This window comes from Protopterus annectens, chromosome 8.part0 (assembly GCF_019279795.1).
Source record: "Protopterus annectens isolate FY-2018-M chromosome 8.part0, PAN1.0, whole genome shotgun sequence".
NCBI classification, from domain to species: Eukaryota; Metazoa; Chordata; order Ceratodontiformes; family Protopteridae; genus Protopterus; species Protopterus annectens.
The window spans coordinates 840655465-840682955 of NC_056741.1; the positions used below are offsets into that span (position 1 = coordinate 840655465).

The following is a 27491-nucleotide window of genomic DNA, read 5'->3' on the forward strand; positions in this document are numbered from 1 at the left end:
CGAAACGGACGAATCATCCTGTCTAGTTTTCAAAGATTTGTCTTTGCGCTTCTTCGTGGAAGCGGGCGTCGGAGGATCCAACGGCATATTATAATTACACCGCTTACCAAAGACTAACCTAGCGCAATCTAACCTTCGTTTTATTGTGCGCTTATTAAACCTAGCACAAAACCGACACCCGACAACGTCGTGCTCAGGTCCCAAACAAGGAATGCAAAGAGAGTGATAATCCCTATGCGGTATCTGTTTCCCACAAGAAATACAATTATTCACTTTTTCTGACATCCGGAATTAACTGAGGCAAGAAAAAACAAAAATATTCCCCAACGGGGTACTTAGCCCAACTTGGTTTCGGTCTGAAACTCAGAATACGAAAATTTCAGAACGCCGAACGGCACTTGCAACGCTGCTTCTGCATCGGACCATGCGGCAAAAAAGACTGAGGATATGACGTCGGTCATGCGCTTTTATACCCTGACGCTCTGATGTCAGATCTGAGCGCCATGACCGACGTCAGCCTAATACTTTGGTATTCGGGCCGACCGAGGACAGCGGACTACCCATATGCAAGGACTGCAGCAATGTGAGATGAAGAACATCGGGATACTTGCCCAGCCGGACTCTACCCAGTTAACAAATGTAAAATAAATAAATATATACATACATAAATAAATCTCTAAGCTATATTTTATCCTGTTTTAATTTTTAAAATGTACATTTCCTTTGGCACAATGATGTGTGGCCTTTTCTCTTTTCAACAACAAAGGACAAAGCATACATTTTAAATGCAAAATATAACTTTATTTTGTTTCTCAGGAAGGGGATATTGCTTGCATATGATTAAGTTATACATGGGCTGGGAGACAGGAAAGACAAGGGTTTTAGAATGCAATTACAATGAACTTCAAAGCAGTAGCCAGTCTGGAACTTTGAGTAAGGGAAGCTATCATTTATATACAAACAGTTAATGGATTTATGTTGTACTGGTGGCTAGTTCATTGTTCCCATGTAGCCAATATAATATGATGTATTGCAATTACTCCTGTTTTTGTGTGACAAAGGAAAAATGTAATCTGATGACCCTACCTGGGCTTCTGTACACAAGTGATGAGCAAAAATTTGCTTCATTGGAACTGTTTAGTCTTAGCCTTAAGGCTTAGTCTTTACTTGAGGAGACCCTGGTACAGCCATGCAATGGTGCTCTGCCTTATTAGTTTATCAAGCTTAAAATATTAAAGGCAGCTAGGATATTTAGCTGTAGATCAGATTTTTTTCTTTCCATATTCCTGTCTATACAACTGACTTACTTCTTGTGTTCAGTACCTTAAAGACTACATATTTATTTGAGGTTGCCATTGTTTTTATTACTATACAAGTTTAATCTTTAATCTCTTATGGCCTGTCATTATTATTTACATATGTATTACTACTATTTATTACTGTAGAGGATGGTTATCACTACTGAACACTGTAGGGTGGCAAACTGTGGCTGCCTTCTTCAGTTAGCTAGATCACTTATGGAAGATATTAATTTTTGTATTTGGCTAAATCAATAGTGGTAAGCAGTTGGTGTATTTAGCCTCCGACCATATCTAGAGTGGTGTCAGTACTACCATCCCAAGAAGAAAGCTGTGGCAGACTTCATAATTATGCCAGCTATACCTGGGAATGGTGTGTGTGTGCGTGTATGTGTATGCTTGTAAAACAGTTACAGTGGTACACTGGAAGCCACTGTAGATCACAGAAATAGTGGTGAGAAAGGGACATGGGGTGCAAAGCAAAGACTTGGCTCTAAGTGCGCACTGTACAGTCCTCATTTGAGTCTGAATGTTGAATGCCCATGCCCAGGACAACAGTGCATATTCCCTTTATATTCACAGGGCAAGGTGCATTTGGTAAACTGATTGCTGAACTAAACTTGTGTGCACTTTCATTTACTTTAACTTGTTTGACAACACTGGTCTGCCCTCTTGTAGCTATAAGACCTATATGGAGGCAGTGCAGTGGATTCAAAGTCCTTAGCTCCTATCCTTCAAATACTTGAGTGCAAGTCATCTGTCAAATACTGGTGGCAATGACAGGCTATCCATGAGATTTAGGTTGGCAGTGGTGGGCCTTCAACCAAATCAGTGCCAACCAGCTGTTATAGCAACTATAATCATGGTAGTCTCGGGCAGCTCTTCAATATTACCTGACTTTATAGGTTCATAGGTAGGTACTAGGCCATCTGCCCGAAGGCATTTATAAGCCTAGCCAGAATGTGTTGGCTTTCGCCGCCCCCTTAGATTAGTTCCCTGTGCCTCTGTCCAGCACAGCCAGTGAAGTGATCCCCGGGGTAAACTTTGTTTCCCATCCACTCGTCGAGTTTCTTTTGAAGAGCGTAAGCAAGGCAAGGAGCTCTGCCTAATGTAGATTGGAATTTTGTTCCAAGGCATGGGAAGTGTCTGGGACAGGAATCTATCCCTCCGGCACGTCCTATTTATTGTTGTGGTGAGGTTTAGATCCCTAGAGCGTGTGGCTTGAGGGGATAAGGTTTTCTTTAGGTTAAGCATGTCCATCAATTCTGGGTTGGACATGGCCTTGTATGTCAGGCAGAGATCACCTCTGAGTAGGCGGTATGCAACAGAGTACAGCTGGAGTTCAGTCGAGCTGCATAGGGCATCTGTTTGAGGCCAGTGATCCTCTTGGTGAGGTACTTCTGTGGTCTTTCCAGCTGTTGCAAGGTGTCTTGTAAGGTACATCCCAAATGGGGTGTTATACTCTATGATGAGTCTGATTAGTGATGAGTAGCGGGGCACAAGGACCTCTTTTGATCTTGATGCGAACTCTTTTGTGATTAGGTGGGCCACGTAGAAGGATTTTCTAACCACTTTGGCAATGTGATTATCAAAGGTGAGATTACTATCTGCCTGGGTCCCAGATCCCTTATTACATCTTCCGTATTTAGGGGACTACCGCCTATGTGGTAGTTTGTGGGTACTTTGTTTTTTCCAAAGGGGATGACTATGCACTTCTTCTGGAGGATGTCTGTGTCAGCCGGACATTCAATTATAGGCCCTAGTTTGCAGTCTGCGAACTTGGTCAGCCATAGTCCTCCTGTGCTTGCTTGTACCTCTGAGAAGTATATGCCAAACAGGAGGGGTCCTAGGACTGAGCCCTTGGCAACGCCATTTGCAGTGGTTTAGAGTTGGACCTAGCTCCCGCAACTCTGACCATGTGGGTTCTGTCCTTGAGCCAGTTGGCAACCTATCTTGTGACATAAGGGCTTATATGTTCAGGCTGGTGAGCTTGTCTATAATACCAGAATGGGGAATGGTGTCAAAGGCCTTTGCGAGGTCTAGGTAGGCTGTGTGTACCACCTTTCCCTCGTCTATAGCCTTGGTAACTGTCTCAAAGAAGTTCACCAGGTTTAGGAGGCATGATCTGCCCTTAAAAAAGGCAAACTGGGTAGGGTCCAGTGTTTGGAGGTTCCCAATGTCTCTGTTAATGAGTTCCATGATGATGCGCTCCATAGCCTTGCAGCCAAGCTAGTCAGGCTTATAGGGCGCTAGTTCCCGGGGTCTGTTGTTACTGAGAAGCTAAACATATCTGAAGAGGGTTCTTGACATGCTCAGCATTGTGGGAAGGGAGAAAGGCTAAGGTAGTCCAGAAAAGTTTTGGGTACCAGACTAAGCCTTACCTATTTTAATCTTATAGATGAAACCTACAATGATAGATTCAAAAGTGTCAAAACAAATACTGTCAAGTATTTGGACAGAATGTGAAGACTGCAACAGGAATTGCTCACAAACGTTCTTGAAGTCATATCTTCAAGTAAAACTGTAGTGCAGCAAGAACTGATCCAAAAAGAAAATCAGATGGGCAAAGTGAACATTCCTATTAAAGATTCTTCTCTTATAAGACCTCTGAAGAAAACACACAAACACCTGGACAGTTGATCAGGATATCAAAGACTGTAGAACTGGATTTACTGAAATGTTTAATGAAAGTACAATTAATCTTATGTCATATAAAAAGCCAAGAACATACTTAATGTACAATTAAAGTAATACAATGCATGCTGTTTCAAAGCATGTAGCTAATATCAACAAAGTTTAGGACTAGAAAAAAGAACAAGGTTGTAACATGCAATGACTACCTCAGGGAACCGCATGTCAAAATGAAACACTTTCCTTCTAAAAGGCAGTCTGAATAAACATCGCATGGAAACAAGAAGCTGTCCACAGTGCCTGTGATATATATGGAGCACTCTGAGATGCAGTCATATTTTATACTTTGTGGGAAAAACTGCCTATCAGTTTGGGCTCTCCTCATATTACAAGGTGGTAGACTACTACTACTCAGAAAAATGCGTGGACGTAAAACAGGACTTGAAAATATCAGGAGGGGGATGTTGAGACGTTTACCATCACAATACCAGTTTTCACTTTTGCAGACCTTCGAAAAAAATTAGAGGAAACAAATCCAAAGTGGAGAGCTCCCCAGGACAAGAATGATCTGCTCAACTACATCTTTAAAGAAGGAAATCCTAGCAGATACTCCATCTAGTGCTCACAAATTTTGAACCCGCTGTTTTGCCACAGCATCAATACATTACAACAGACTACACAGACATCTATTGTAGACGTCAGCTTAATGGTCTTTTCCTGATACTACTCACTTTCACCACTTTGACCATAAATGAGGACTGGAGAGGTGAAACGCACAGTTAAGGGACCAAAGACCTAAAGTGGCAAAGGACACATTTTCTTACTTACCATGGCAAAAGCCTTGAACTCCTTATTTCACAGCAAGGTTGAAAGCTGTTTTGGGTTCTAGAACATGTGCTAAACCAATGAAATCACACAGAAATATGGCCTGAAATAAGGTGGTATGTACTCACCATAATGTGCCATGTTTGTTGTCCATCTCGCCTATATTCTTGCTGGTTGGGTTTGGAACTGAGCATCAGTTCTAACTCAGCCTAATACAAAAGCTCGAGAGCTTCCACTGGCTCGAGGCTAACCCCCTATCTCATGATGAACCGGGTAAAATACCCAGATCTTGTTTGCAAGCCAGTGTTAGTATTCCTACATGTGCATACATATTGTTTAAGCGTAGAAAGGGGAATCAGAGACTCCAAAACCAACATAACTATATACATATCTATAAAAAAGTGTCCCCCGGTCCTCCAGGAAGGTGGGTGGGATGCAAGAATATAGGCATGATGGACAACAAACCGGGAATGCTATGGTGAATACACAACTTCTTAATGTTATGTTGTCCTATCTCAATGTAATTCTTGCTCGTTGGGACTGCATCCGTAGCACCGTAATCCTAGGGTGGCTCAGGAGAAGATATTCTTCAATACAGTGGAACCAAAGGAAGACCTGTTCCAGGAGGCCACATCTACTTTGTAATGGGTAATAAAGGCATGAGGCCTCACCCATGTAGCAGCTGCACAAATAGAGTCCATGGGAAGCCTAGCCTGAAAAGCAGAGGATGTGGAGATTGCTCTCGTCGAGTGGCCCTTTACTTTGCCTGGTAAATGTCTGTTATTCTTAATATATGAGGAGATGCAATCTGTAAGCCATTTAGACAAGGTCACTTAAGAAACTGGTAATCCTTTCTTTTTGTCTGAAAATGACACAAAAAGCTGGTCAGACTTTCTGAAATCTTTGGTCCTATGCAAATAGAAGCGTTGCTGTCTCTGTAAATCTAATTGACGCAACATATCCTTGTCACTTTAATTTGGAAAGAACACAGGCAATTCAATGGATTGATTTAGGGGCGTTTTCTGAACAGATTTTGGGGAAGGAGGGAGGGATTATTTCTTAAGGAGACACTGTCTTTGTGAAAAACTATATATGGAGGGCGTATGGAGAGAGCTTGAAGTTTTGACAGCCATCTGGCAAAAGTAATAGTTATTAAAAAGAGAGTTTTCCACGACAAAAACTTTACATCACAAGATGGTGCAGGTTCAAAAGGTGGCAAGACTAAGGCAGATAAAACAAAATTAAGATCCCAAGGGGATGGAGGTTCTCTGATGGGGGGGGGGGGGGTCTGAGCAAGAATGTACCTCTCAGAAAAGCCTTACATAATCTGTGAGACATAACAGGCATTCCCATCTCCCCAATGTGAAAATTAGAGAAGGCTGCCAGTTGAACTCTGATAGTAGCCACAGCTGCTCCTTCGTCAAAAAGCTTGGAGAGAAATTCTAGAACTGCACTAATAGCAGCCATAAAAGGTTCTATATTGCGTTTACCAACCAGTCAGAAAAATCTTTTCCATTTACTTAAATACAGTTTCCTTGTAGACAGTTTGTGAGAAGAAACTAGGATATGTTTAACTGCAGGGGAGAATTTGTAACACCTGGCTAAGTGTGGAATCAGAGAAGCCATGCTGTCAATTTGAGGGTCTGGATGGAACGCTCCCGATGAGTGTCTGAGATGGGTCCAGAAGCCATGGTTCCTCCAGCAAATGGGTCCAGAGGAAGGGGAACCAACTTGTTGAGGCCAGTAAGGTGCAATGAAAATGATAGTGCTTTTCAACGGTTGGCTTTCTGAAGAACATTGGGTATTAGGGGGAAGTGGGGAAAGGCATAGAGTAGTCCCGGGGGCCAATCGTCAACAAGCGCATCTCTTGGTGACTTTCCTGGAGGGGGAATGTGGGCAAAGTAGCTGCTGTATTTGGCATTCTTGGAAGTAGCAAAAAGCTCGCAGCAAGGCTGGCCCCATTTCTGGAAGATCTCTTCTGAAATTTCTGGTTTTAGGGACCACTCATGAGGCAACAGAATCGCTCTTCTGAGTTTGTCCACTATCACGCCCGATTTCCCTGGGATATGCATTGCTATCAGAAAACATTGAGAAGCGACCGCCCATTGCCACACTTGTGCCTTTCGACATAGGGGATATCACTTGGTTCTTCCTTGCTTGCTTATGTAACACACTACTGACATGTTGCCCGTTTGAACTGCAAGTGTTCTCTTCGGAAGAGAGTCTTGAAATGCTTGCAATGCATACAGTACTGCTCTCATCTCTAGGACATTGATATGCAAGTGGCTCTCGTGATCTTGCCATAAAACCTTGGAGACTGTCACTCCCAGATAATGCCCCCCCAATGAATCTGGGAAATGTCCGTGGTCAGCACTGCTGTTGGTTTGGAAAAACAAAGGGGTGGGCAAGGTACAACTGCTCTGTTTGTATCCACCAGAGGAGATCTTTCTTGCATGCTTCCATAATGATCATCTGGTGTGATCGGGGAAGATCTTGCATGGACCATTGGGCAAACAGTAACCATTGTAGAACTCTCATGTGCAGCCATGCTAGGGGAACTAAAAGAATCGCAGCTGCCATGGTACCCAGAATCTGTAACACAACCCTGGCACTTGACATCAAGACCCTGATTTTACGATGAAGGGACTGAATTCTCTTCGGGGTAAGCTTTGCCACCATCTCTTTTGAATCCAACTCTGCACCTAAGAAAGTAATATGTTGTGAATGTTACGATGCAGATTTTTTTTTTTTAAGTTTACTGTAATGCCTAGCCTGGCTCAAAGAAGCATTGTCTCACTTGCAGAAATAGCTGCTCTGTGGTGGTGGTCAGAAGCCAGTCATCTAGATGCAGAAACACACGGAATCCCTGATGTATCAAGTGAGCCGTAACCACTGCCATGCATTTGATGAACACTCTGGGGGCTGTAGTGAGACCAAAGGGCAGGGCTTGAAATTGGTAAGGACTGGCTCCCAGCCGAAAGCTTAAAAATCTCCTTGACCGCTTGTCCATTTTTATATGGTAATACATGTCCTGGAGATCTATCGAGTACATCCAATAGTCTTTGCCTATAAAAGAGAATATTGACTGCAGTGTCATCATCCAGAAGTTTGACTTCTTTATGGATTTGTTTAGTTTGTTGAGATACAGAATAGGTCTCCAGTCCCCATTCCAGATCCAATCTCTTGTGTTGCGTAGTCCTTTTGATCGGGTGGAATGTCTGGTAAGGACTGGTTTACGGGTGGGGTGGGGTGGGGTGGAGTGTATGTAATAGCCTCTGTATATGATTGCCTGTACCCATTTGTGTTGGGAAATTTCTTGCCAGGCGCTTGGGTACAGTGACAAACGTCCCCCGACTGCCTGCAGAGAAGGGCAGATGGGCCTCCTTTCAGGAGTGCTGGAAGGGCCTACCAGAGAAAGTATCTGTCGCCCTGGTTCTGTGGACCTCCTCTGCCACGAGGTTGGTGTCTTCCATTGGCACTTCCCCCTCTGCCCCTGGAGGAAGGTGTCACCATGTGTGTCAGAGAAACCTTTTTGGGACTTGCGGAACCACAATTTCCCACCCTTCTGACCCGTGGGATAGGGTCTAGAAGGGGCAGAAAAACGGACTCCAACGGCAGACAGGTTTTCCCTTCCTGCTCGCACCTGGTCAAAGTATCTTTCTCTTTTGGTCCAAAAAGGGATGAACCATGAAAGGGGGCACTGGTGAGGAAAGACTTGAAGGGTTCGGCAAAATTGCAAAGCTGCATCCAGGAAGGTCTCCTTAGGCAAATTCCTGTAGCCGCTGTTCTGCTCGCTCCATCGGTTGCATATGAAATCAGTCTCATGGAACAGTTTACAAAAGAGTTGAGGGTGGAGAGCTGTAAGAAAACTTTGTCGGCAGTCCCCGAAGCTACTGAACCCTGAAGAGCATCTCCTAACTCTGAGGAGATCCCATTGAAGCCTGGTAAAGTGGGTCAGGTAGTTCAGCAACTACAGGATAAAGGCCGCTGAAGAAAAGGCATGCTTTCCATATCTGTCAATAGTCCGTGACACTCTACTGGGAAGATGAACAGATGGGCTCTCCGATAACTTCTCCTTAGTGGCCACCACCACCACCAGCATCACATCTATAGGGACAACCTTAGTTAGAAGGTCCTTCTCAGTAGGGGCAGTGATGAATGTGGTCGGCCTCCACGGAAAAGGCTCCACAGGGGGACGTCCAGGCCTTGTGAGATATGATGTTAAGTAACTGGTCATACGGGGGAGTCACCCAGGTGGTGGAAGCGTGAGACAAAAAAGCCTCCAGGTATACAGATTCGTCCTCTGAAGGGTTGGTGGGCCTCCAGTCACCCCTCTGTTTCAGGATCTCAAGGATGTCAGAGAAGGAGACTTCCTCCGAGGGGGACCATGGGGACCCTTCAGAATTATCCAGATCGGTATCTGATGTGACAGACTCAGTGGAGTCTATGTGCTTCCTCTTGCACAGTCTCTTCCAAGTGACTTGCTCAAGGGGGTACTCTGGAGACGTTTCAAAGGAGACGACACCACCTGCAGGGGGTTCCTGAGGCTCTGGGTCTCTACACTAGGGAGGCAAGTAGAATTGTGTACACTTACCATAAATGTAGATGTTAGAGTGTATTCACTGTTGCAGTCATTACACTTGGGTTATCCTGCTGGCAGGCTACCCTCAGTCGGCTTGAATTCCAAAGTCTAGGTCCGGCGTTGGTTGCTGTCTCCTCTTCCCTGACCATCAGAGCGCCAGGGGTATAAAAGATGCAGCCAATGTCATTTTCTTCAGTCTTTCTTGCCGCAAGGTGCCTGAAGCATAAGCAGTTCGCAAGTGCCAGTCGGCCGACTCCTGAGATTTTCGTGTTCGAATTTCAGATCCGAAGTAGTCTTCAAAACCTAAATACCCCGTTGGGAAAAAGTACAGTTTTGTACCTACCATAAATGTAGATGTTCGAGGATCCACATTGCTGCAGTCCTAACTATTGGGGTAGTCCGCTGTCCAGTCGGCCCGAATACCAAAGTATATGGCTGACGTCGGTCAGGGCGCATTAGACTGACGTCAGTACGTCAGGGTACTAATGCGCATGACCGACGTCATATCCTCAGTCTTTTCTTGCCCCAGATGTCAGAAGACCCTAAAAAGACAAGGCCAAAACCAAAAACTCCAAACATACCTGCACCAAAAATATGTACAATATATACAAAATTACCAGAATATAACCTCACCTACACAACCACCCCTAAACACAGAGGGGAAGGAGGGAGGGTAAATTGGACTGCAGCAATGTGGATCCTCGAACATCTACATTTATGGTAGGTACAAAACTGTACTATGTTCTTCATTCCACATTGCTGCAGTCCTAACTATTGGGTAGAATCCCAAAGCAGAGGTAAGGGAGGCTGGCAAATCATAAGGAAGCAGGAGCTGACAACATGCCTTGCAAAATAGCTGTGGCAAAACCAGCCCTAGACTTAGAGTAGAGAGGAAGGTGATAATGCTTAGAGAAAGTATGCACTGAACTCCAAGTAGCTGCCTCCAAAATATCCTTAGTTGCCACCCCTAAGAAATGCTGTTGAAGTGGCAGTAGCCCTAGTGGAATGAGGCCTAATCCCAGCTGGAATCTCCTTGCCATGATGGGAATAACAAAATGCAATGCAAAACCCAATCCACCTAGAAATAGTTTGTTTTGACACAGGCTTGCCCTGCGAACTCAAAGCAAAAGAAACAAACAACTGCTGAGACTGCCTAAAATCCTTAGTCCTGCTTAAATAATAACGCAATTGCCTGTGTACATCTAAAGTGTGCAAAATCTTTTCCCCTTTATTTTGGGGATCTGCATAAAAAGTAGGCAAATGAATAGTTTGGTTTAAAGCCACACTAGAAACCACCTTAGGCATAAAGGAAGGATTAGTACGTAATGATACCCTAACCTTATGAAAAATCAAAAAAGGCTCTACCGCCATAAGGGCCTGCAACTCAGAAACCCTTCTTGCAGAAGTAATGGCCAACAAAAAAGCAGTCTTCCATGACAAGTATTTCAATTCAGCAGTAGCCGCAGGCTCAAAAGGTTGTAGAGTAAGTTTCTCCAACACAAAATTGAGATCCCAAGCAGAGTAGGAGCTCTACGTGGGGGTCTTATATTCTTTGCCCCTCGAAGAAATTGCTTGAACAAAGGATGCGAAAACAATGGTGGGTCACAATCATAGTGAGCTGAAATTGCTGCAGCATGAATCTTAATGGAAGAGAAAGACAAACCTTTGTCCAATAACTCAGTAAGATATTGAAGAGCCACACTCAAATTAGGCTCAGAAATGTCCACATTGTTTGCTGCACTCCAAAAGAAAAATCTCTTCCATTTTTCTGCGTACACTTTCCTTGTACTAGGTCTTCTGGCTTCCATAATCACATTTAAAACTTGTTGAGGAAGTTGAGACCTGCTGTGTTTCAAAACAGAATATGCCAGGCTGTTAGATGAAGAGAGTGTAGCTTGACATTGAGCAGGTGACCGTCCCTCTGAGACAACAGGTGTGGAATCAAAGGTAAAGGCCATGGAGGCTTCCTTACCAGACTCCTCAGTAATGGGTACCAGTGTTGCCGAGGCCAATCTGGAGCTATTAAAATCATCCTTGGCTTGTCTTGTCTGACCTTCAGGAGCACCTTTGGGAGAAGAGGCAGAGGTGGAAAGGCATACACATGAAGATTTTTCCAACTGAAAGAAAGAGCATCCACTTTCCAAGCTGTGTGATGAAACCTCTTTGTGCAAAACTTTGGCAGCTGGTGGTTTAGTGGAGAAGCGAACAGATCTATGTCTGGAGTTCCCCATGACACTGTCAATTTTCAAATACATGAAGATCCAGTTTCCACTCGTGGGGATCCATGATTTGTCTGCTTAACACATCTGCTAAGGAGTTCTGTGCTCCTGGCAGAAACCTTGCCTGAAGAGTTAGTTGCAAGCTGAGCGCAGTCTCCCATAAAATCATTGCTTGCCTGCACAACGGGTAAGAATGTGTTCCCCTTGTTTGTTGATGTACCACATGACAGTTGTGTTGTCTGTTAGAATCAACACCTGCCCTGGAAGAAGTAACTCCTTGAAAGCCATTAATGCAAACTGGACTGCTAACATCTCTTTCATGTTGATATGTAGATGCTGTAGTCTGGCAGGCCACTTGTCTTGTATCCACTTTCCATTTAGATGAGCTCCCCAAGCAATGTCTGAGGCATCTGTCGTTAGAATCTGACTCGCCTCTGGCCGGGTCACAGAGAGTCCCTTGTTTAGGTGACATTCCTGAGCCCACCACATAAATTCCTTTTGAATGCAAGGTATTATTTGAATGACAGTGTCCAAATCCTGGCAGTGCTGTGTCCATACATTTTGAGATACCATTGCAGCTTCCTCATATGCAGTTTGGCATTGGGAAGCACCAGAATACAAGATGCCATGAACCCTAAGGCTTGAAGGACTGTCCTTGCAGTCAGCCCGGACTGAAGAGATAGGTGATGGAAGTAACTGGAAAGATTCTGTTGTTTGTCCGGGGTTAAAAAGGCCATCTGGGCTGCTGTATTCAGTCTCACACCCAGAAAGCACATGTCTTGAGAGGGTACTAGACTGGACTTTATTTCGTTCACAGAATACCCTAGGCATCTTAGCACTGCTATCACATATTCCAAATGCTGTAAAGGTCTTCCTTTTCTTGAGCCAGAATCAGGCAGTCGTCCAAGTAAGGATAGATTTGAATTCCTTTTAGTCTGAAGTAAGCTATCACTGGAGCCAGAACCTTTGTGAATACTCTGGGCAGTAGATAAGCCAAAGGGCAATGCAGAGAACTGATAATGAGAATTTCCAGCTCGAAACGCAGATACTTCCTGCAACTTAGTCTGATAGGCACATGAAGGTAAGCTTCCTTGAGATCTAAAGTTACCATCCAGTGATCTTTGCCCAGCAGAGGTAAAAGCTGTTGTAACGTCAACATTTTGAACTTGGGAATGTCCAGATAAGTGTTGAGGATAGATAAATCCAAAATTGGTCTCCACATGTTCCCCTTCTTCGGTACTAGGAACAGGCGAGAATAAAATCCTAGGCCCCTTTCTGGCACAGGAACTGGCTGAATGGCCCCTATTTGGAGCAACAGAGAAATTTGCTTGTGAGCCTCTTTTCTTTGTAGAGGAGGAATGTCTGGCATGCCTTTGAAAGGAGGCAAGGTATGGAAATAAAACCTGTAACCGTGGTGAATGATATCCAGAACCCATCTGTCTTGGGTAATTAAATCCCAATTTTCTTTGAAGAGAGACAGCCTTCCTCCCAAAGGTGCTGCCAGGCGAGAATGTACTGGCAGCTGAAAAGGCAGGTCATTGGGTCTGTTTACGAAAGGACTGACCCCTGCCCTCACCAGAAGTCTGAGCAGGTGAACTCCCTGTTCTAGGCCTAAAAGAACCTTGAGCTCTGCCCCTACCACGTCTAGACCTACCCCTAGACTGGGAATCATAAGCAGGATATGTCCATCCCTTAGTAGGCCAATTTCTACTAAACTTCGGAGGCTGCACCTGCAAAAAATCCTTAACAGTTTGCATAGACTTAGCCTTGTCCTCCATTTTCTTTAAAACTGCTTCCACAGGCGAACCAAACAACACATCAGACTGTAAAGGAGCATCCAAAATCCTTGTCTTAACATGCTCAGCTAAATTCTGATCCCTCAACCAGGCGTGCCTCTGAAGAACAGAACCAGTGGCAGCCACCCTCGAGGAGGCCTGCACAGCATCAAAACCACACTGCAAGGAATGCTTACCCACCTGTTCAGACACATGAACTAAATCCTGCAACTCTTTACACTCAATACCTTCAGCCAGAGCATCCACCTTAGACTTCAATTGTGAAAGGAGATAATTCTGATATTTTAACATGTGAAACTGACAATTCAACGCCCTCATGGCTAAAGTGGAAGAAGTATACACTTTCTTTCCCCATCTATCCAAAGCCCTTGCCTCTTTATCAGGAGGAACAGGATTTTTAACAACAGAAGCCTTCACACCTTTAGGCCCCTGAGAGACAGTTTCGCGGTCTGCCCTAGGACTCTTAAAAAGATACTTATGGGCTTCAGGCACCCTATAGTACCTATCCGGTTTAACTGGGGCAGGAGGCAAAGAATCAGGATTCAGGGAAGCCTCTGCAAAACATCTTCTACCACATTCAGAACAGGAGGTATAGCTAAAGGCCTATGCTGGGGTAAAACAAGAATTCCCTAAGCCTCTTCCTGGAATCAGAGAAATCTTGACCTTCCCATTTAAAATGCTCCCTCATGGAATGCAGAGTCTCTGAAAATGAAAAATCCTCAGGAGGCGAAGCTGAAGGAGTAGAATCATCCACATCAGAATCAGAATAAGGAGGATACTCCTGCAAGTCTTCAGTCAAGACTCAGAAGCCTCGAACATTGCTCAAAACTCTCAAACTCAGGTTCCACCCTAGGCCTCTTATCAGGAGGGGCATAGAACCTCTAATCATAGTAATCAAATCCTCTACCATTTTTAGCATATGCTTCTTAGGCAAAGACCCTGAAACACTCGGAGAAACCCCACTGAAGCTAAACTAGGCCTGCCTCTTAAAGAAGCCTTGGAAGCAGAAGGAGGCCCTAACCACCTTAGGAAGAGAGGGAAGAACAGCCACCTGAGAAGCCCCTTCAGTCTGGCCTACTTCCTGAGAGGACACATCCTGTAACAGTAAAGTCTCTCCCTGAGACTCCAAAGAAACTCCTGGCAAAACCTCCGCTCCACTGAGCCTTCTAAAGAACCGACGTCCGGGACTGTCGGTTCTTCCACTCTAGGCTTTGCTGCTTTGTCCTTGCACTTTTGGCGAAGCGTCGGAGCATCCGACGGCATTTTATAATTACAACGCTTCCCAAAAACTAACCTGGCACAGTCTAACCTTCTCTTAATAGTGCGTTTGTTAAACCTAGCACAAGAGCGGCATCCAACAACGCCGTGCTCAGGCCCTAAACAAGGTATACACAAAGTATGGTAATCCCTATGAGGTATCTGTTTCCCACAAGAAATACAGTTATTCACTTTTTCTGACATCCGGTTAAATACTGAGGCAAGAAAAAACCAAAATATTCCCCAACGGGGTACTTAGCCAACTTTGATTCGGTCTGAAACTCTGACTTCAGAAACTTTCAGAACGCCAACCTGCACTCGCAAAACTGCTTCTGCATCGGACCATGCGGCAAAAAAGACTGAGGATATGACGTCGGTCATGCGCATTAGTACCTTGACGTACTGACGTCAGTCTAATGCGCCCTGACCGACGTCAGCCATATACTTTGGTATTCGGGCCGACTGGACAGCGGACTACCCCAATAGTTAGGACTGCAGCAATGTGGAATGAAGAACATCCTTTTTCTTGCTCCAGACCGATGTCAGAAAAACTTAATTGTATTTCTTGTGGGAAGCAAATACCTCATAAGCACTTTCATTCTTACTGTATTCTTTGCCTAGGCCCTGACCACGACATTGCTAGTTGTCGGTTTTGTGCTAGATTTAACCAACGTACTATTAAGTGTCAGTACGAGGTTGCCCTCAGTCGGCCTGATTAACAAAGTCTTGGATCCTGCGTCGGTTGCTGTCCCTTCCTCCATGACGTCAGGGGTTTAAAAACATACAGCCGACACCATTACATCAGTTTTTCTTGCCCCAGATGTCATATGGGGAGCAAAATATACACACACACATATATATATATATATATATATATATATATATATAAAATTATAAAACACAAAAATATACCTCCAACCAAAAGCAAACACACCAAAAAGGCTTTTAAGCATAGTAAAAGAAAGTAGAGGTATAGTAAGAGAAAAACAGGGGGCTGGAGGGAGGGTAACCAGGACTGCAACAGTGAATACACTTGAACATCTACATTTACAGTAAGTGTACACAACTGTACTATGTTCTTTGTGTTTCACTGTTGCAGTCATTACATTTGGGTAGATTCCCAAAGCTATGGTTGGGAGGATGGATTTATACAGCATTAGGACCAGCTAAAAGGCCCTGCAAAGCAGCAGTGGCAAAGCCAGCTCTGGATTTAGAGAAAATTGGTAAGTGATAATGCTTGGTGAAAGTATGAACTGAACTCCAGGTAGCAGCTTCTAGAATATCCCTGGTAGGAACACCTCTGAGAAAGGCTGTAGAAGTAGATGCAGCCCTGATGGAATGAGATCTGATCCCCTGGGGGATAGGTTTTCCATGGTTCTTATAGCAGAAATGAATGCAACGGCTTATCCATTTAGAAATGGTTTGTTTTGTAATAGCGTTTCCCTCTGCCCCTGCAGCAAATGCTACCAGCAGTTGTTCAGATTTTCTTCGAGATTTTCTTCGAGATTTAGTCCTGTCCAAGTAGAATCTAAGTTGTCTGTGTACATCCAATGAATGCAGAATCCGCTCCCCCTTGTTCTGTGGATTGGGAAAGAAAGTTGGCAAATGAATGGACTGATTAAGAGCCACACTGGATACCAGCTTGGGCATGGAGGATGGATTTGACCTGAGTGACACCCTGTCCGCATGAAAGATGATGAAAGGCTCCACTGTCATAAGGGCCTGTAATTCAGATATCCTTCTAGCTGAAGTGATTGCTAAAAGGAAGGCTGTTTTCCAAGAAAGAAATTTTAAGTCTGCAGTAGCAGCTGGCTCGAAAGGAGGTAGAGTGAGTTTCTCCAATACAAAGTTAAGGTCCCAGACAGGGGTTGGAGCTCTCCTGGGTGGTCTCAAGTGTTTGGCCCCTCTGAGGTAGTGCCTGAGCAGAGGATGAGAGAAGAGGGGAGGTTCTGTGTTGTAATGAGCTGAAATGGCTGAGGCATGGATTTTAATGGAGGAAAAAGACAGGCCCTTCTGAAGCATCTCAGTTAAGTACTGCAAAATCTGAGGTAAACTGGGTGCTGCTGCGCTCATCCTTGAGACCGATTCCAGGCACAGAATCTTTTCCATTTGTCAGCATAAGATTTTCTAGTACTAGGTCTTCTCTCCTCCAAAATGACATCCATCACATGTTTGCTGAGGTATGCTAAGGGGGAATTTAAGTGATTAGCCAAGCTGCAATGATTCAGTGTTGGGAGCTGGGGGTGCAGGATTTGGTTCTCCTGCTGAGAAAGTAAGGTAGGTATCTGAGGCAGGTGCCATGGATAAATTTGTGACACACTGCGCAGGAGGGGGTACCAATGTTGGCGATTCCAGTCTGGAGCAATCAGAACAATTTTTGGTTTGTCCTGTTTGACTTTTAGCAGACCTTTGGAGAGCAGAGGCAGAGGGGGAAAGGCATAGACTGATAGGTTTTTCCAGCTGAAGGACAGAGCATCCACTTTCCAGACTTTTTTCTGAGGAGTTCTTGTGCAAAATTTGTTCAACTGGTAGTTCTGAGGTGAGGCAAAAAGATATATGTCTGGGCTCCCCCATTTGCTTGTCAACATATTGAAAATCTGTGGTTCCAGTTTCCATTCATGTGGGTCCATGAGATTTCTGCTTACTTCATCTGCTAGAATATTCAGCTTTCCTGGCAGGAATTGAACTTGTAGTTGTACTTGGTAGCTCAAGGCAGTGTTCCACAATGCCATGACTAGTCTGCAGAGGGGGTAGGAATGTGTATCCCCTGCTTGTTTATGTACCACATAACCGTGGTGTTTGTCTGTCTTTACCATTAGTTGTCCTAGATGAAGGTAGTCCTTGAAGGTTGTCAGAGCATTCTGTACAGCTAGCATTTCTTTTTGATTGATATGTAGATGCATTTGAGTTGGGCTCCATTTGCCCTGAATGCACTTCCCTGCCAGATGAGCCACCCATGCATAATCTGATGCGTTTGTAGTTAGGGTTTGGGCAGCAGGGGGTGGTGTGAATAGGTAGCCCCTTGTTTTGGTGGCAGGTCTCTGCCCACCATAGGAACTCCAGGCGTAGGCAAGGTATGACAGGAATCATTGTTTCCAGGTTGTGACAATGCTGACTCCATAAACTTTTTAAGAACAAATGAAAATCTTTATGAGGTATTTGCTTCCCACAAGTAATGCAATTATTAACTTTGACTGACTTTGGTAAGGAGCAAGCAAAAGTTTCCCCAACGGGGTACTTGGCTTTTAGTTGAAGACTTTGGTTCTGAAACTCGAAAACGAAAATTTCAGGAGTTGCCCATCCGGCTCTTGCAAACTGCTTCTGCTTCGGGCACCGCATGGCAAGAAAGACTGATGTAATGGCGTCGGCTGCATGTTTCATACCCCTAAAGACCTGATGTCATGGAAGATGGGACAGCAACCAATGCAGGACCCAAGACTTTGTTAATCAGGCAGACTGAGGGCAACCTGCCAGCAGATTACCCAAATGTAATGACTGCGACAGTGAAACACAGAGAACATCCTATGCTCCGAAGATCGACTCAGAGGCAGAGCGTGTGGCTCCAAAGCCGATGTATGAGCAGAGCTCAACCTTGCCGAGGCATCGAGGGGTAAAGTTGGAACAGACAACTGTCCGAGCCAACTCCCCTCTCCTGACCCGAAGCGTGAGCGTTGGCTCCCAGACTCACCGAGATCCGATGGACCCGAAGAAGTCAGAGCAGATATCAGAACCGAAGATCCTAAGGGAGGTCCCGGCTTTGATGGTTCACTACTACCGGACCCACAATCTCTGGCTCCGAAACCACCATCGGGGTTGGAGAAGGAATGGGAGATGGTGCCTTGGATTGTCCTGAATCCTTTGGGGCCGGAGACGCTAAAATTTTTGCCAGCGCCAGACTTTTTAGCAATCTCTTCACCACCTGCTCCACGTCATCGTCAGATAAACTCCTGGAGGAATGGGAGGATAATGAGGGAGATCTGGCCCTCTCCAGAATGGGCAATCTCAAAATAGGAGTGATTGGCTCCAATATTGGAGACAGTTGCCTGCTCGGTAGCTCTAACGGCTCGGTGGACACTGATGGAGCCAAAGAGGATGATTCAGGTCTGTCAGAGACAAGAACTCTGGGTTCCGACGAAATAAATTTTCTTGGTGGCTCCAAAGCTGGAGTCGCCATAGCAGGTCTCTTTGAGGCTTTGGAATGCGAAGTAGAGGGAGAAGTAGGCTTGGAGCTCTGAGAAATCTCTAAAGCTTCCTGAAAAGGATTCTTTAATAAGCCCCTAACCATTAACTTATGCCTATGCTCCTGTAGCACTATACTACTAAAGCCATGACAAATCATGCAAGGGTCTTGCAAATGAATGGTACCAAGACAATATACACAGCTGGTGTGACCGTCCGCAAGGGACATTTTTTGGGTGCACTGGTCACACTTTTTAAATCCAGACTGCTTATGATCTTTCTCCTTAGACATTTTTTTCCCTTTTAAATGACTATGCACTCTACTGGAACAAAATACTCCTACTGTACCAAATATCAGAACACCAAGCAAAAACATGACTCTGACATAAGCCACAGAGCCTATGGAAATACACTAGAAAAAACTGTGAAAAATAAACGGCAACTCGCAGTAACTCTACCGAAAACTTAAAATCTACAAAGGACCTTGATGAGCCAAAAAACAATCACAGACTACTAGAAAGGGGATGTGAGGAAGAATCCTCCAAGTTAAACAGATTCTTCCAAAAGGAAAGCAACACGCAAGGAAAGGGGAGTGGCCCTCTAAGTTAAATGGGCTGCAGAGAGCCCTCTAACTTAAACGGATCCAGATCTCTCACTACACACAAGGAAATACTCTAGTAGCACTACAAGGGGTTAAAAGACACTATTGCACACAAATAGTGAAACTAAAGGAATTTCTTTTAAAGGAAATTACAGAACAAGTAATTAGCCAACGAGTCAGCAGAAACGCCTCTCAATCGCTTGAGTGGCATACAAGATCTGGGTATTTTACCCGGTGCATCATGGGATAGGGGGTGAGCCTCGGGCCAGTGGAAACTCTCGAGCTTTTTGGTTCCGAACCCAACCAGCAAGAATTATGGTGAGATAGGACAACATAACATTACTTGTTCAGGATGTTTTTTCACTCGCTTAGGGGTTCAAACAGGGCATCTGTCTTCTTTGCTTTACAATTTGGATGCTTCCAGTTAGCAACATGGTTTCTTCAGTAAAGAATAAAGGTGGTTAGTGGGTAACCCAAAGTTTTTCATCCTCCTCCTTAAGCTACTTGTTTACGGAATTTTCTGGGGAGATGGCAAAGTTAAAATCAACCAGTCCAACACAGACTTCATAAACTTTCAATCCCCCCAAAAAAGGTGGGATCAAATGAAGGGGTAGCAACATTATCCTCATCAGTTTCACTACCAAGTTCCCCTAGATCTTCAGAACCCCTTCCCAGGTGAAGAGAGACAAACCCTTATCCCTAGCTTCAACACAAGCCAGCCTGGGTTCATTTAGAGTGAAGCAGTCATCTGTGTCCAGGCTCTAGTATTGCAATAGAGCATGGGAGGCCTGCGCCTGCATGGGGCCAAGGCACTGGTATCAAACAACGTCCACTACAGCTGTGTTCCAGCACTTGTGAGGATAAATCCCACCAGACATGTAACTGTAAGGCCACATCAAATGTCTGGGTTCTATTTAATGGCCCAGCAACCACACAAAGGCTTAGTCTCCACAACCCTCGTCAGGAAGCTTTGGTTTACTTTTAAGGGTGAAAGGCTGTAGAGGGGCAGACATTCAATCCATTTAATTATGCGCAAAATGCTTGAACATGTGATGGTTAGTACTGACACCCCTGAATTCCCCCCAAAGTGGCTTTTGGAGAGACGCTTCCTTTACACCTCTCATCAACAACATCTGAAAAAGTGCAAGTGAGATGCTACACTAGTTTAGGAAGAGTTAATGACTAATGAAGAATGTAAGCCCAAATCATGTAGCAATTCTTAAGAAGGTTTTAAAAAATGCTTATCTTCCGAAAAAACACCTTCTCATGTTAGTCCAGTACTGACCTAAGAGGGCAGGAAACACATTCCTGCTACTCCCTGTGGTAAGCACCCTCCACAGCTGTCCTTTCCATAACAAGGATAAAGGCCTTGAGTTTTTCTCCATCTTCAGTGAATGGTCAAGTACTGGTAACTGTGAATGCTTAATGTGATTATTTCTTCTTAGGCAGTGACAGCTGTGCTACTGCTTGGCCCTGCTAATGACTGGTGAAATACATGAAAACTTTTAAGGTTAATTTTTACATACCAAACAATGTACATAAGGACTGAGATATGAACTATACAAGTACTTACTTCTCAGAATCCTGTGCATCATATCTAGCCTATAAAAAAGGAAAAAAGAATCAACATCACAGTTTTGTATTTTAAAATTAAATTAAATACAACACAAAGTAATATAAGTAAAATTAGAACGTGCAAGTGAAGCATACAAAGTGAATATGTAACCACTACAAGGGCTAAACAAAGAATGGTACTTCACTACAATGGCAACGTCTCGAACACTGCATACCAAGAGAAAAAATATCTTAACAGCAGAGAGTTTCAAACTGTCACACTTTAATGGGACACTGCATACGCCAAAACAGGCTTCTGGAAAAGAAAGAGCAGTGCCCATGGACTGCATTTCAAATGAAGTTCAAACAAAATGGAACTTGTGCAATAACCATCAAATGTTCTCTAATTCAGTAACATTAACACTGCTGAAAGTTCTATGTTTCAGTTATCTGTATAAATGACTTAACAGCAGTAGATCAACTGATCACAAAGAAGAATTTTAAAGCACAATCACAATGCAGTTAATACACTTGGGGCTCTTTTTACTGTTTAGTAATTCACCAGCCCAATATAAAGGACACCTTTAAAGTAAGGTCAGAGATGCAATGTAATTTATTTTAGTAATTAAAAAAGGGTTATTACAAAATGTGAATTTCTCTTCCTAATGCTACTCCCTTATATGGTGGAATATATGCCATTAAGAAATGAGTTACAGTAATTTGGTTATCTCAAACTTGTATTTGTTTTTCTAGGTCCCTAGCTTCTGAGATGCTTCAAGGAATGGGCAAGAACACAGTTTATTGCTCTGCAGCTGCAACTGTACCTAAAGTTCCTTATGAGAAAGTCCTCCTGGGTAGTTGCATTCAAAGAACAGCAATAATTAGCTGTAACATTTCTAAAGTGTTCCTTGCAGTACAGGAAATTACTTTGTATTCCAGGTTTGCACATTTTGTACATTACGAGTTAGTGAAAATGATAGGCTGTAGCTAACAATGCACGAAGCAGTACCTCTGCAGTCCTTCCCAGACTAGTTACAAAATATGCTAAGTAAGTGAAATTGCAACTTCCTTACAAAGTGCAATAAGTAAATACTCAAGTCATATTTTGTGTCACAATTCGGACATTCATGATCTCTGAACCAACAGATGTACTTTTCCTTGTAGGGGATCCAGGAATCTGAGGGGTTAGACCAACACTTCAGTATTTCAATATTTAAAAAGAATTGTAAAACAGAAGTACTGGTGGCAAACACCACTCATCTGCAAAGTTTAAAGATTGGATCTTTTAAGTATATTTTTTTCTTGGCAATGTCACCTTAAATGTCTCAGTATCTTTGACACCTAGAACAGTTAACTGCTAAAAAATCTGATCATCATGATGTGCCTAGAAGAAAGGTGAGCACTTGATCTGTCCAAACACTCCTGGAACTTCCAATACCTCCAGATAGGAGAAGCACAACAGTCTGGAGAACAGAAGGAACTATGCACTCCTTCAAAAATGGGTGACCAAGGTTGTTTAAGTAAAGCTACAGCCTTAAAGATGAGCTAAGAGTTAACTGGCAGCCACAGCAGGCTGTTCACAACTGCAGCAATATGTCGGCAACTAAGGTCTATATTACATGATCAAAGTTTCAAAACTTCAAATCTGATATGGTCGACACCATATAATCGAAGTTTTGAAACATCGAAAATGTAATAAAACACAACAACCTACAAAAACAAACCATTTAAATGCTCTAAAGAGGGGGAGATCTCCGTTAAAAGATTTGAAGTTTCAAGACTTCGATCATATGGTGTCGACCATGTCAGATTCGAAGTTTTGAAACTTCGATCTTCAGATATAGACCCTGGTAACTACAGGAACCAGTAAGTAATCAGACTTTGGAATTCTGCACCAGCTACACCAGTCAGTGTAGTTTACTAAAAGAAAGCCCTAGGTAAAGGCAGTTACAGTAATTAAGATAGGAACAAACTGTGGAGGGAGTTGTTTAATACCAATAATGTTCTTTAGGTGGAAATTAAGACATAAATAAAGATGACACCTGCTAGCCAAGTGTCAGTCTGCTGCTCTACACCACACCTAGGTCTCTCACCTTACCTATAAATCCAGGCTTACTATCACTATAAATAATGGATGGTTTTAAAAAGGATGTCTAACTAAGACGGCCATGGTCTCTGACTTTGATGTGTTGCACTTTAGGTGATTAATCATCCAAACTTGGATGCATTTGAGACAATTACTAAGTGAACCCACAACAGACATTAAATCAATTCCATATAAAAATTTTCAAACTACTGCATATTCACAGCACCAGAAAGAAGTAATGATCTAGAAACTGTGAATCAAGACTTGGAGGGAATATGAAAATTAATGTTCAGATATTAAGAAACCATTTGGCATAAATTCAGTCAGCAAGTCTTCTGTACAGTACAGTCATCAAATACCAGCAGATTAAGGAATAAACTTTTAATTTTATGTTGTCCTATCTCACCTTCATTCTTGACGGTTGGGTTTCGAACCAAGCATCGGTTTTGACTCGGCTGTATACTAAAGCTCAAGAGCATCACTGACTCAAGGCTACATACTATCCCAAGATGTCTAGTGACTGTTACCCAGATCTCGTTTGCCGCTTGAAGTTTCAGGATTGCTTTTTCGCTGACTCAGGCTAAGTAGATTTTTTCTTAATCTAACTGGTATAACTGTTATCTTATATTTGGGTGGTAGAATAATTTCCCTGTGTACATATTCTTGTTAAGGGTCTTTCTGAGCTGTTTTTTGGTTTTGTGTGGGCAGTTGTTTTTTCTCTTAGGCCTCTATCTGGCTCACCCCCCCCCCCCCCAGGAATCAATGTAACTTAGAGGATTCCCTTTTCTTGCTCTCTTTAGCCCATTTTTAGTTAGAGGGCTTCCCATGTTACTCCTTTCGCCTTTTAAATGACATCTCCATAGGTTAGAGAGTGCGTCTAAATTAGTGATCCTCCTCCTCTAACTTCTTTTACTTTCCTAAAAAGACTTGCTGTTTCTCCTTTTATAGTCGTAGTGTTGTGTGAAATCCTTTTTCTAATTTGGTGTTGGTGAATCTTAATCGTGACAGGATGTCTAAAGAAACTAAACAGTCTGGCTTTAAAAAGTGTGATCCTTCCACACAAAAAAACGTCAACAACTGATGGTCATACTAGTTCCATTTGCCATGGAAATGAAAAGAAAATGAAAAGTTCACAGGTCCTGCAGGAACAGAAAAATAAGCTAATTCTTCAGGATTTGTTAAAGGGGCCTTTTGACTCGGCAATTGAAGGGATTCGGGCTTCCGAACCTTCAGACAAATCAAAAAAAAACTTCTTCGGCTCCAGCTTCTGAGCCGAAGAGACCTGAAAAATTGAGTTCTTCGGTATCCGAAACCTGTCTGTTCCGAGAAGGAAAAGTTTACTTCGGTTCCACCTGCAGTTTTGGAACTGTCTAGTAGTCGGAAAAGGAGCCGGTCACCATCCTTGGACCCGATTCGTTCGGTGCCACAGTCTCCTCTATTGCAATCGTGGCAGGTAGCCCCAAGTCCTTCCATTCCTCTCGGTCATCCAGCAGCCTTTCGGATGATAATGTGGAGCAGGTGGTTAAGAATGTTGCTTCGTACACCAGCCCTGGCAAAAATTCTCACCAGCCCAGCAGGTCGTGGAGTGGACCCCAGTACTTTCTTTACCTTTGGTTCCTCCTCTGACTCAGTTGAGTTCAGAGCCAGAGTGTCTGGAAGTCCTAGTGGTGGAACCATCGGACCCGAAATCCATTCCTGGAGTTTTGGTGCCAATCTCCGCCTTGTCCACTTTGATGTTGGCTTCCATCGAGGGGTCTGGGGGCCAAGACTCCTTCGTCAGTTACGGGGTGGAGAGTTGAACCGGACCCTTGTCGGATCAGACTCTCCCACTCGGGACTTCGGCGCAGGTGAGTTCGGTATCCACATCAGCCTCTGAGCCATCATCCTTGGTGTGAGGGATCTCATGGTTCCTCGGAGCTGGAGGCTCTCTCAGCCCAGGATTGTAGTGCCTGAGGAGCGTTGCTTTCCTCTAAGACTGCTCCAACCTCGGCTTCAGCTGCTCTTCCCCCCAAAGGGCCACTGTCTACCTCTACACCATCCCTCCAGCCCCAGTGTAGAAAACCAATGCCCAGGGATGCCCCAATAAGTGAAACCCTCTCTTCCGAAACCTTGTCGGAACATCCCCCCCAAGGAGGTCACTCGGAAGGGAACGTGTAAGAGAAAACGCATAGACGCCAGAGTCCGTCAAATCTGATACAGACTTAGAGAATTCAGAAGGGCCTCCACGGTCACCCTCTGAGGAAGTCTCCTTTTCAGACATCTTAGAGATCCTGAAACAGAGAGGTGGTTGGAAAACTCTCTCCCCTTCTGAAGATGAGTCGGTGTACCTGGAGGCATTTCTTTCTCGACCCTCCACCTCTTGGATGTCTCCACTTTTCGAACAGCTTCTGGGTGTAGTCAGTCGAAACGTGGAGCTCTCCAGAGTCGGTGGAGCCGGTTCCGAGGAGGCCCAACAAATTCATTAAAGCCCCGGAAGACTGACAATTTTTGACCAAAGTTGTCCAAGTAGATGCTATGGTGGTGGCAGCAGCCACCAAGAAGGAATTAGCTGAAACTTCTGCATCTGTCCACCCACTGAATAAAGAGTCTCGAACGATGGACAGATACGGGAAGCGTATGTTCTCTTCAGCAACCTTTATCCTTAGGTCAATTAATTATTTATCCCCTTTCACTCGTCTTCACAGGGATCTCCTCAAGGAGCTAGGAGATTCCCTCCAAGGTGCTATAGCTGTGGGGGTATCTGACAAGATAAGCTTTCAGCTTGTGACTTTAACCTCTATAACTCCTCCATGCGACTCATTTCTTATGTGGCTGATGGAGCGAGCAGGGCAGCAGACACAGGACTAGCTCTGAATAGACATTCCTGGATGTGTCTGTGTGACGTTGCTGAACACTTCAATTCTTCCTTTATTGACGCCCCGTTTGACGGCTCATCCTTGTTCAGGCCAAAAGTGAAGGAGACTCTTACCAGGAGCGAGCAAGATGGCAAGACTCTGCCTGCCATGGAAATACGTTTCTCCGTCCCTACCAAACCATATCCAAAACATCAGAAGGGCGGAAAAATGCGGTTCCAAAAATCCAAAGGAGGCTTCCCCAGATGCTCATGGTGAATTTTCCCGCAGGGGCAGAGGGGAATAACGGAAGACGCTGCCCTCACAGCAGAGGGGGTCTGCAGCATCAGGGTGACAGAGATATGTTCTCGAGTAGACCCTTCAGACGCTCCTGAAAGGAGGCCCACCTATCAACCTCTGCAGGCAGTCGGGGGGGGGGGGGGGAGATTATCACTGTACTCAAAAGCCTGGCTAAACATGACTCAAGACAAATGGGTACAGTCCATCATATCCAGGAGATACAACATTCCTTTCATCCTTCCACCAAAGATCATCCCAGACATACCAGCTGGTCAAAGGGATCAAGCAACTTTAGAAAGAGTCATCCAAGCAGTCTCCACAGACTAAATCAGATTCGGAATTTACTCAAGGTTTTCTTAGTTCCAAAAAGGATTGGAGACCAGTTTTGGATCTCAGCAGACTGACCAGGCGATCCAGAAGATATCTACGCTTCCGGCTGGAAGCCAGTCATTACCAATTCAGAGCTCTGCCCTTTGGCCTCACAAAGCCCCCAGAGTGTTTACCAAATGCATGGTAGTAGTAGTAGTCACGGCTCACCTGAGGTGTCAATGACTCCGGGTGTTTCCATACTTAGATGACTGGCTCCTGACCGCCACCACCGAGCATCTACTAACCAGGACAAGAGACACCACCATTCATCTCTGCTCAGAACTGGCCATTACTATAAATTTAGAAAAATCTGCCTTGTCGCCATCACAGCATATTACCTTTATAGGGGGAGACAAACACAAAACACATGGTGGCAAAACTGGCTCACGAGAGAGTTCAAACACTGCGCCATCAGGTGTCCATATTGCTCAGGAGGAAAAAAGTGCAAGCAAAATTTGTCCTCAAGATTTTGGGTTCGATGGCAGCTGCAATAACACTAATCCCACTGGCGCGTCTTCACATGAGAATATTACAGTGGCTACTTTTCGCTCAGTGGTCTATGCAGAAGTTGCTCATGTCACACAAAATTCTCATTATGAACACCTGCAAGAGGGACCTATAATGGTGGCTTTAGGTCACGATAGGCAGACCATTTGTTCTCCCCCAACAGATAGCTACAGTAACGATGGACACTTCCCAGATTGGGAGGGGGGCATTATCTCGGACAGACTGCCCAAGGGACTTGGCAAGAACACTAATACCACTTGCACATCAATGTCTTAGAGATGAGGGCAATGCTCCCAGCATTGCAAGCATTCCGGAGCTCTCTTCCAACAGGTACGATTGCAATACAAACAGACAATATGTCCATGGTGTGGTACATCAACAAACAAGGCAGAACCAGACACTATCCCCTCTGTCGAGAGGCTCAGAGAGTTCGGCAATGGCCAATCTCTTCTTACC

General features: G+C 44.2%; 1 protein-coding gene across 3 annotated transcripts in view; it reads right to left on the bottom strand.

Moving 5' to 3' along the window:
* The window catches only part of EMD (emerin), a 1082425-nt gene that overhangs the window by 90093 nt on the left and 964841 nt on the right, over positions 1-27491 (bottom strand). For all 3 annotated transcript variants that reach the window (XM_044080328.1, XM_044080330.1, XM_044080331.1), the window contains exon 9: positions 20962-20990. In XM_044080328.1, the coding sequence (XP_043936263.1) occupies positions 20962-20990 (29 nt within the window). The remainder of the gene's footprint in view (positions 1-20961; positions 20991-27491) is intronic.